This window comes from Mycteria americana, chromosome 7 (genome assembly GCF_035582795.1).
Source record: "Mycteria americana isolate JAX WOST 10 ecotype Jacksonville Zoo and Gardens chromosome 7, USCA_MyAme_1.0, whole genome shotgun sequence".
NCBI classification, from domain to species: domain Eukaryota; kingdom Metazoa; phylum Chordata; class Aves; order Ciconiiformes; family Ciconiidae; genus Mycteria; species Mycteria americana.
Genome location: NC_134371.1, coordinates 29,771,313 through 29,781,911, shown reverse-complemented (window position 1 = coordinate 29,781,911; position 10,599 = coordinate 29,771,313). Strand labels below are relative to the sequence as shown.

Sequence of the window (10,599 nt, the reverse complement as noted above, 5' to 3'; positions counted from 1 at the left end):
GTGGGAAGGGCTTGGAGGTGGCTGACAAAGCCAGGGGAGAGGTTGGGGACCGGGAAGGTCCAGCTGTGCTTGGAGACGCCATTGAGGAGTCCCTGCAGTAGGGGCTTAGGAAGGCAGGAACGGGTCTTGCAAGGAAGAGGAGGATCCCACCAGGATGGACTTACCAGAGCAGCAGGAAGGAAACAACATCGACATTTCTAGGCAACTCCATCCTTTTCCCCCACTGAGGTGGGGGAAATGGGATCCCCATGGGATTTTGGGGAACACAGAGATGCTCTTGAGCATTTTTTTCCCCAAATCGCTGTCCTGGGGAGCTGGGAAGGGCAGTGTTTCAGCCAGGGGCTCACCACCCCTAGACCCCTTCCCCGCAGCAGCGCCTCTGTCTCGCCCCATCGCATGGGAAAAGAGAGTACCCGTGGTTCAATATTTGGGGTTTTTTTATTAAAATATTGTTATACCAAGTGGAATGCTACAGCAATCTCGGTATAGGGCGGCATAACGAAACAGCCAGGTTTATGTTTAAATACTTAAGATAACTTAAAACGCACAAACAAGAATTCATCGTCTTTGGCAGGAAAAAAAAGTTCACAGCACGAAAAAAATACTTAAAAAGAAATACCAATATTAATATAAAATATATTAAGTTGTGGGGTTTTTTTTCCTCTTTCATAATTTTTTGTTTGTTTTCTACTTTGTAAACAATGCACGAGAACCGAACGCATTTTTTACGTGTCTGGGAGAGAAAAATAAAAAATGCAGTTGTCCAGCAAATGCACATGTTTAAAGAAGAAAGAAAGAAAAAAATATATATACACATACATGAAGGGCAAGGACAGGAAGTGTCCAAGCTCAGAGGAGCGAGATATCGGCACTGGCCACAGGCAGAAGCCAGCTGCCAGTAGCTGGGGGATGTTGGGGTGGGATGAAGCCACAAGAGGGGCGGTGCGTCCCACCACCTCCATCGGCCATCCTCGGTTCACTCCGAGCATCTCACCTCCTGTTTCAAGGGGATTTCTCCTCCACCTTTCATTCCCTCAATTATTATTCTCTCTTTTGCTTCACCACCACCCCATCCTGAACCCCTTGCCCGCCCATCATAAAAACCCAGAGGCAGGATGCAGGTGATGGATGCAGATGATGGAGGTTTGGGGCTCCCAGTGCTCGGCTTGGCCATGTGGATCTGGGCAGCTGATGGGACCCGTGGAAGATCCCTCCCGGCTCTGCCCTCGTGCAGGGACATCGGCTCATTTGGGCAAGCAGAGTGGGAAATTCCAGTTGGAGGCCAAGCACTTGGGTGGATGCGGATGGCCAAGACCCAGAAGTGGGATGGTGATGGAGCCACCAAGGGAGGGGATGGGAAGAAGCCCCCCACCTCAGGAAGAAGAGGCTGAAACGATAAATACATTTGCTCCCGTCGTACAAAACCTGGGTATATTTACAGGGGAGTTAAGAGGCCCTGCTACCACTGTGGGGTCCCCGGGCTCCAGCACGCCCCGCGCAGCTGGGGACCCGTGTGGGTGCCAAGCAGGGACAGTGGCCCTCCCATGCATGGGAGCCACCCGCTGAGGCTGGCCATGGGGATGCTGCTGAGCTCCAGGCTCAGTCCTCCTTCCCACATGCTCCTCTGTCCCGGGCAGGTGCAGGCAGGGCAGTTCTGCCTGTGCAGCAGGCAGGGAAGGTGGAGGGGCTGATGTGCAGCCCCTGGTTGGCCTTAAATCAGGATCTCCACCATGTCGGACAGGTCTGGGGCTCTGGCAGTGGCTGAGCTCTCTGCAGAGAAAGAAGGTAAGAGCTGGAGGAGAGGTCAAGAACATTGGCACAGCGCCCACCCCACCGAAGGGCCAGCTGCAAGTGTACCGCTAGTCCAGCCTCCCCCCAAGGTGTTCAAGAAAAAAGCTCTGCACCTTAAAAATAAAAAAGCAATGAGTGATTGCAGGGATTCAAACCCATCACACTCAACTGGGGCCTTTAAAATGTCTTTAAAAAAAAATCACCGATGCTCGTACAAAGCCCGTCTCCTGGATGCCATGCCCACATGCTGGAGCATCCCCGGCTCTCCCCCGTGCCATCCCCAGGGGACTCACCTAGGAAACCGGCCGGGTGCTCAGTGCCCTCACCCTGGCCGCTGCTCTCAGCCACCCCGTCCGTCTGGGTGCTGCCATCCTTGCTGCCGTGCTTGGAGTGGGAGGGCAGGGGGAGGGCAGCAGGCGCTGCTGCCCCTTCGGCGGTGGCTTTGCCTGCTGGAGGAGACACCGTTAGGGATGGCCAGCTCCTCCAGCTGGTCCCTACAGCTCACCGGAGAAATCCCCACTCCCCAATCTACTTCCAAAACCACAGGGGAAATTGCAGGCAACTCCCTGCTGCCAAGCAAAGGCAGGGAATGGGCAGGTGCCTCTCTTTACCTGTGCTGTCCCGCAATCTGCCCTCAGCCAGCCGGTCACTCTGGCCAGCCCCTGGCCAGCTCGGGGCAGCAGAGGCGGCAAAGACGGAGGGCACGGACTTGGCTGGCCGCAGGGAGCCCTGGAGGGCTTTGCTGGGGTCCCTCCGTGAGCGCTGCTGCAGGACCTTGATGATGGCGTCCTTCTCCAGGATTTGGGCATGAAGGGCTTTTAACCTGGAGAGGAGAAGAGGCAGAAGCTGGGAGAGGAGCTGGAGGTAGGGGAGGAGGATGTAGGCACTGCCCGGCCAGACTACGGCACAAGCTTGTCGGCGAGGTGGGCCTACCTGTTCTCCATCTCCTGGTGCTTGTGGCTGGCCAGGAGGAGGTCCTCGTTGAAGCTGCTGTTAGGGGAGTGCCGCGGAGAATGGCTGATGAGGGTGGTGTCCCGCTGGGCGGCTGCCGTGGCTGCGGCGTCCATGGCAAACTGCCGCATGGTGCACTCCTCCAGGTACTTCTGCTCCCATTTGGTCATGTCAGCCTCCAGGGCCAGGATCTTCTCCTCCTTCTCCCTCAGCTGCTCGGAGAGCGTGTGGGCACTCAGCTCTGGTGTCCCTCCGCCCGCGGTGCCTGCCTGCCTCTGCAGTGGCAAAAAAAAAAACCCAAAAAGAGAGGATGAGGAGGTGCTGGGTGATGCAGCACCCACCACATCTCACCAGCACCCACCACTGTGTCTCACTGGCACCCACCTGCTGAGCCCGCAGCATCTTCAGCTCCTGCTCCAGGCGGGTGCGGAGCCGCAGCTCGAGCTGCTCCCGCTTCTCGCAGGCAGCCTGGAGCTGGCCCAGGGCTGCCTGCAGCCGCTCCACCTTCTCCACATAGGCCCGCTTCTTCCGCAGCTCGGCCTCCGCTTTGGCTGCCCGCGCCTGGGCACTGCCCAGCGCCTGCTCCAGCAGCTCTGCCCGCCGACGCTGGTCCTCGTTGGCGCTGCGCAGGAGGGAGACCTCCCGCTCCAGCTTCTCCTTCTCCTGCTGGTGCTCATAGCCTGCAAGAGAGCCCCCAGGTTTCAGCCAAGGAGGCTTCACCACCCTAAGGCTGGTCCACAAAGCCCCACAGGGGCTCTTTGCTCCCCAAAACCTGGCTGTGCCATCCCTCCCCCAGCACACAAGGTATATGGGGGACAGGGGCATCCCAGCCACATGGGCAGATGGCCAAAAGCCTCCATTTGCCATGTTCCAGCCCAAATTTTGGCTCGTGGAGTGTAAAAAGCCATCTGGCGTGAATCCAACCATCTTACGGAAAGGGGTGCGATTCCTCCCATGTAACACCAACACCATGTCTCTCTGCTAAAATAATGGATCTAGGTATATTTTCCCCAAAAAAAGCCCAGGCCTGTGCAGCTGTGAGGCATAGGAGGGAGGAGGGAGAGAAGGGCCGGGCTGGCGCGGGGCGGGAGTGCGGGCTTGGTGCTGGAAGAGCCGGCGCGGCGGCAGGAATGCGGAGAATGCGGGTCACGCCGCCGGCCAGCCGGGATTAATGGCTCGAGTCCAGCGCCAAGAGCGGCTCCATCCTCCCCAGGGAAGGGTGAGAGCTGCTGCCCGCCACCCGCCTCCTCCTCCTCCAGCCGAAAGGGAGCGCGCCGAGCCCCGCCGTCCCGCTCATGGATGCCCCAGGGAGCCAGGCAAGGACAGGCATTCCCCGGGACTTACTCTGTGCCAGGAGTTTGGCCACGCTGCCCTGGTTGCTCTCTTGGCTTTCCTGGGTCTTGCTGGCCAGCTGCTTGTTCGCCGATTCTAACCGCTCTGGTCCAAAGACAATTAAACCCAATTAAGATTTAAATACAAGATTTTGGCCCGAGGAAGCGGGAGAAGCCTGGCTTCCCACAGAAACACCCTGGGGGAGAAGCCAGGGGATGGAGAGCGCCCGTGGGGATGGGGACACGGAGGGTCCCTTACCTTTCAGGTCCCGGTTGAAGTCCTGGAGCCGCCGCATCTCGCCATCTCTCTTGTTCCTCATAGCTTTCTCCAAGGCTTCCCGCTTGGAAGACGCCTTGACAAGGTTTTCGTAATCCTCTGAGATGCGCTGGATCTCACTCTCCAGCTGGGGTGGAGGAAGGGACAGGCCAGGGTTAGATATTCATGGAATGAGGAAAGGAAAGGGAGATGTTGGCCAAAGCTCACCCGCATCGCTCAGTGCAACCCGAGCTGCCAGAGGAGCTCAGCGCACCCATGGGACCCCCCCAGGCTGACCCCTAGCACACGTTTTGGGGGAAAACTAATTTTTTCTGCCTTTCTTCTTGCAGAAGAGTCCCTCCACAGGTTTTGGCTCCACCGTAGCCCAGCCGGCAGGGAACAGCCGCCCCTTGTATGTGGCTGCACAAAGGGCTTTCTGTGGCGGCCGGGGATGGGGGGGACAGGCAGAGGGAGGGGGTCACTAGAGAATGGGCTCCTTCTCCCTCATCCCAGCTGCCATGCCACTGAAACGCAGCTGCTCAGAGGGGAACAAGCCGCCAGAGGGAGGAGGAGGAGGGATTAAAACACCAAAGGGGGTGAATTTTCACAGCAGCTGGTTGAGCATCCCCCCGGGTGGGGGGACATGATGCCATGGCCACGGGGCTGCTGCCGTTCGCTCACCTTCTGGATGCGGCTCGCCTTCTCAGTGCAGCTCTCCAGCTCCCGCCGCAGCTTCTCGCTCTCCCGCTGGAGCCTCTCATTCTCCTGCAGGACTGCGTCTGCCCGGGCCAGGCGGCTGCCAGCCGAGACTGCCTGGGTGCTCACCAGTGCCTCCACGCCAGCAGGATCCAGCGTGCCTGGGCACAGGGCACCCGGTGGCGGCAGGAAAGCGGCGGGGACGTGGTTGGGCAGCACCCTGCAGGGAGGGAGGAGAGGGATGCTCAAGGTGCTTAGCAGGGCAGGAGAGCCGACTGCATCTCCAGCGTCCCACCGACCACTCCAAACCTATGGGCCAAGCGGGTGCCGGTGCCTCTGGGTCACCCCAAAGGAGAAAGGAGGCTCCAGGAAGTGCCTATCCTGCTTTTCAGAGCTGGGAAGGGTTTCCTTTCTAAAAGGTGCTCGCCCGAGCACCTTCAAACACGAAATAAACTCCATCTCACAGGAATGCCTTGACCTGACAACTCCAGGACTTAGCTGGTGGGTCAGGATGGGCTCCCAGACTCCCAGGCCCACCTTATTGCTCAGGATGCTGCAGATGGACAACAGGTCGGCAAAGGATGCACCATGGAAGCCTGCAGCGCTGCCCCTTTTCCTTGTTTTCTGGGCAAAGTGAGGGCTCCTGGCATGACTCCTCACCACCAAACTATTAATACATCCTCACTGTATTTGGAGGAGCAGGGCCAGCCCAGCCACCCCTCGGGTGGCCGCTCCAAGTTCCTCGACATCCCGCGGCCGCCTCGAATAGCCCAACTGGGGCAGCTGCACACGGCCTGGCCCCGCTCTGCCGTGGGCTGCCCGCCAAGGGCCTGCATTCCTGCAGGATGATATAGGAGCGAGGAAGAATAAATACATCTTCCTCGCAGCTCCCCTTCCCCTCTTTGTTCCCTGGAAGGAGAAGGTTTTCCTGCCGGAGATGCTATCGCTCTCCACCCAGACAGGTCAGCAGGGCTGGGAGCAGCGTGCGTCCTCCCATCGAGCCACCAATTCCCTTCTTCCCGTCATTTTCTGCACTGGAAGAAGTTGCTTCCTGCCCTCCCCAAATGCCAGGCAATGCCTGGACCTCTGGGCTCCCCAGACCTCTCCATGGCTCTCTCGGAGGCAACCTGGGGCTTTGCCAGAGGCACCAAGCTGCCAAAGGGAAGGGGAGAGATGCCTGGCACTGCTCATCGCCTCCACTAACTGCCCTGCACCAGCCCAGGCTCGGCTCGGCAGCAATCCTGCAGCACCGGGAGCAAACCGGGCTGGGTTTCCACAGACTGGGGAACACGTTTGCCTTCCACCCTGCCCCATGCCTGTTCTAGATTTAGCCATTTCCTGAGCTGGTTCCAGCTCCTAAATTAACCCCAAATTCCTCCCAGCACATGGGGAGGGGGCAGGCTCTGCAGAGGCAGCGGGATTTTCATCACCAGTTGGAAAAACTCAACTGTGCTAGGGGAAACTGGGGAGCAAAGAGGACCGGAGGGGTCCCTGCAAACCCCTGCAGGCTGAGCTGGATCCAGGCCCATGAGGACGAGAGGTTCGGCAATGGCTGGCCTGGGCCCCCCACTGCTCTCCATACCCCAAATCTTCTGAGCATCCATCCCGGCCACTCCTGGGGCACCACGGCTGGGAGGCCCCCAGTGGGCACCTCAAAAGTGGGGCCCAGGGGCCACAGGTTACCTGATTTCGGGATGCTGAAATCCAGGACCTTCCCGGGAAGAGGGTCGAGGTTCGGCCAGGTAAGTGTCCTGGGAAGGGATGACATAGGGATACTCCGGGGGGGGGCCCCGGGGCTCCGGCCCCTCGGGGTGCTGCCCTCGGAGGGCAGCGAGCTGGTGGTGGCGGGAGAGCTGGGGGTAGCTGTGGGAGGCGCTGATGGGGCTCTGTGCTTTGGCCCCGTTCCTCTCCAGCGACATCCGCATCAGCCGCTCGCTCAGCGACCGCACGTGGCCATGCTTCAGGTCCTTCAGCCCCTCGTCAGGGTGTCGGGTGCCACTCTCGGCCCCACGCAGACCATTTTCACCCCAAATTCCCAGGCTGGTCCCTCCAGGCTGCTGCCCACCCCGCTGAGAAGCATAGTACTGGGAATGCGCCTTGGCCTCCTCATAGGTTGGGAGCTCCTCGCCCTTGTGCTGGGGCTGGCAGAGCCGATAGACACTGTTCTCCAAGTAGACGTGGTCAGAGTGATGCTCCTGCCCCTGGGGCTCCTGCCGCGTGGATTGCTGCACCATTTGGCTCTCCTCTGGGCTGAGGCTCTCCAGGGAGGAGCGGGGGCTGCCGGCAGCACCGCCACCGCCGCGCAGGGCTTGCTGCTGGATGGCCAGCAGCGTGCGGTTCTCTGTGAGGTTCCCATAGCGCAGCTGCTCCTGGATCAGGCGGTGCAGGACCGTCCCGTTTGAGTCCTCCGCCGTCCTCATCTCCACCCACGCTGTCAGCAAAGCCACGTTTCCACCCGAGAAGGGTGTCCCCGGGGACCTTAGCAGCAACTGGCCACGCCAAGGCACCTGTGTGGGGAAAAGAGGGGATAACTGGGAACCAGTACAGGCAGGACGCAGCACAGACCCTGATGGACAAGGGTTTGTTTTCCAGGAATCCCGCTCAGCACGCTGGCAGGCTGGCCGGGACGTGCTGGCCGGGCGGGGGCCCGTGGCGGCGGCGGTGGGAGCCCAGACGCAGCCTCCCCGCTGCGGTGGCTGAGCACTGGCGCTCTCATCACACCCACGGCCGGGGCTGGCGCCGGGGGCCGAGGCTGGCGCCGGGGGCCGAGGCTGGGGCCGGGGCCGGCTCGAGGGTCGGGGCTGGCTCCGGTGCTCGCTCCCCACGGACCCGGGATCTCCCCCAGGGACCGGCGCTGCCCCGCGGTCCGGGGACGGGGGACGAGGCGGCCCCGGGGGACCAGGCACGGAGCCACCGGGAGGCGGGCAGGACCCCCGCGCCGCCGCCGCCCCCGCAGCCAGAGCGCGCCGAGCCGGCCCCGCACGGAGGTCCCAGTCCCGGCGGGGTCCCGGTGCCGGTGGGAGCCCCGCCGGGGCGGCACTTACCAGGGCATGGCGGAGCGGGGCGGCGGCGGTGCTGCTCCGGGAGCTCGGCGGCGGGACTGAGCGTCCTGCCGGCAGCGGGGGCCGGCCCGGGCGCTGCTATGCCCGGAATGCAGGGGCCGGACCCGCCCGCTCCGCTCCGCACCGCACCGCCCCTCCCCGGCCCGCCGTGGCCGCTGCCGGCAGGGGGAGCACGGACACGGACACGGACGCGAGGGTAGTGGGGCGGCCGCAGCTGGCCGGGGCTGGCAGCTTCAGACCCCTGGGGAGGGGAGGGAGTGGGATGTGCATTCCCAATCCCCACTCTCACCCTACTCAAAAGCACCCCAAAACTCGCCCAGGCCTTTCCCGCGCCCACCGGAGCCCACCGGCACCGTGAGCCCTGACGGTGTTGCTCCCAGCCACGCAAGCACGTGGGGAGCGCGCCACGAGCGTGCAGGGATGCTCGGGGTGCTCGGCTGGCCTGGACCCGGGAGCATGTGCCCGGGGTGTGCAAGGGGCCACGCGTGCCACGGGCAGATGCAGGAGCACACTGGGGGACAGATGCAGGAGCACACCGGGGGGCAGATGCAGGAGCACACCGGGGGGCAGATGCAGGAGCACACTGGGGGACAGATGCAGGAGCACACCGGGGGGTAGATGCAGGAGCACACTGGGGGACAGATGCAGGAGCACACCGGGGGGCAGATGCAGGAGCACACCGGGGGGCAGATGCTGGAGCACACCGAGGGACAGATGCAGGAGCACACTGGGGGCCCGTGCGCACCACACGTGTGCGGGGAGCTTGCAGCTGCCGTGATGGGGGGGCCGGTGAGCTCTGCCTGCCAGCTGTCCAGCAGCATAAATCTTCCTGTTTAATCGCAGCTCAGAGAGACAGGCCATTGTCTGCAGGACGAACCCAGCCCCACAAAAACCTGCCGGCCCCATCTGCTCTGCCCTCACGCCCCCCTTCCTCGCATCCCCCCTCCTCACATTCCCCGGGCTGGGGGATGTCAGCTTGCTGCAAGCGCAGCTGTCCCTGCTAGCTCTTGCCTGTTGGGCGCTGGGCTCGGCACCTTTGGGCAAGACCCTGCCTCTCCCCTGGCCTCAGTTTCCCTTTTCAGGCAGATACCGTTTGCAGCATGGCCATGGGACCACGGCAGGGCTTGGCTACCCACTACACTGGGGTACACAAGAGGGTGGAGGGAGCCATCAGAGACAAAATTCCTTTTCCCCTTTCAACACCAAAGAGCCCCAGCTCATCTCCAGGGGGACGCTAAGAACCCCAACCCCAAAGCAGAGGAACACAATCCCCATCTCGGCCCTGAGTACCAAAGCCGCAGCTGCCTGTGGAGTCCTGAGACAGCAGATGGTCAGAGGGGAGGTGGTGGTGGCAAGGCAGGTGCAGAGGAAAATTGCTAATTAGCTACAGGACATTAAGCTCCCTTTCTTGCAAGAGGGAACTCAGCATCTTCCAACTGGCACAGACCCGGCAGGCAGGTCTGGGGAGGGGGGACACGGTGGTCTCCAGCCACATCTCCTTGCTTTGCTGCTTCTGCTGGTGTGAAATCCACCCCATCCCACCCCAGTATCAACCCCGGGCCATGCCAAGCACCCCGAAAGCCATGGGATGTGATAGTAGGCAGGGGGCTGCAGGCACAGCTCTCTCCCTCTGGGTTTTCTTCCAAAAAATGGGGAAAAACAGTAAATCCCCAACGTGGAGCAGGTAACAGACTCAAAGGCAGGGGAGCATGCAGAAAAGGTGCACGGGGAGAAGGAGTCAGTGCTTGGAGGAAGAGGAGCACTGCGTTACAGACCCAGAGATGAAGGACGCAGCTCTGGCATGGTCAATCTGGATTCGGGCTTAACAAAGCCTAACAGCATCCCCATCCAGGCAAGTCCTGAGCGTGTACTTAGCACCCGGGAACTCATCAAACAGTAATAGAGCTCAAGAAACAAGTTTTTCAGCCCAGTTTTACTGGTGACAAATCAAATCTACCTGGCTGGAGGTGGGAATCAGCCCTGCAGGTGTGGGGGAGACTCTGAAACCCCAGCGAGGGTCTACCCCTTTGTGGGGAGGAGAGGAGGGCATGGCTCTTGTCCCTGTGTCCCCAAGCATATGCTGAGCCTGGGAACACCAGCCCAGGCCCAGCACTGGACGGATGGAGGGATGGATGGATGGATGGATGGATTGACGCACTGCTGTGCGATACCAAGCCTGGCAGCAGCAGACCCGGGGGGGCCGGCTGTGGCTCTGCCCTGCTCTTTCCCAAGGGGATGGGGCGACCCACCCTGAGCCCCGAGGGAGCCAGCCCAGCTCCCCCAGCAGCTGGGCTGCCTCTCGGCTCATCCGCCAGCCTTATCTATGCCTGCGTCATCCTGCTTCCCTTCCTATCTTAACACCACCCTATTTTTGGCAGCAGGAAACCCCTCCTGGGCTGGTAACACACCTTTGGAAAGTGATCTGAAGAGTTTCCTCTTCTTCTTTCTAATGCTGGAGGTAAGAAAAGCCTCAATCTTTTTGTTTTCCCCTGGAGAAGGTGAAATAGCAGCT

The 10,599-nt window shown here is 61.1% G+C and overlaps 1 protein-coding gene across 3 annotated transcripts; it reads right to left on the bottom strand.

Moving 5' to 3' along the window:
• Positions 1–419: 419 nt before the first annotated feature.
• On the bottom strand, positions 420–8,187 carry AMOTL2 (angiomotin like 2). Of its 3 annotated transcripts, none has more exons than XM_075507643.1 (10): positions 8,070–8,186; positions 6,709–7,532; positions 5,011–5,245; positions 4,333–4,477; positions 4,087–4,179; positions 3,127–3,422; positions 2,725–3,017; positions 2,403–2,614; positions 2,085–2,240; positions 420–1,770 (listed from the first exon to the last, which is right to left on the bottom strand). In XM_075507643.1, the coding sequence occupies exons 2-10, from the start codon at positions 7,443–7,445 to the stop codon at positions 1,712–1,714; spliced, it is 2,226 nt and encodes a 741-aa protein (XP_075363758.1). In that variant the 5' UTR covers positions 7,446–7,532; positions 8,070–8,186; the 3' UTR covers positions 420–1,711. The 3 variants fall into 3 exon arrangements, with proteins under 3 accessions (XP_075363758.1, XP_075363759.1, XP_075363760.1); XM_075507644.1 differs by having other exon boundaries at positions 2,085–2,237; XM_075507645.1 differs by lacking the exon at positions 2,085–2,240 and having other exon boundaries at positions 8,070–8,187.
• Positions 8,188–10,599: the final 2,412 nt, after the last annotated feature.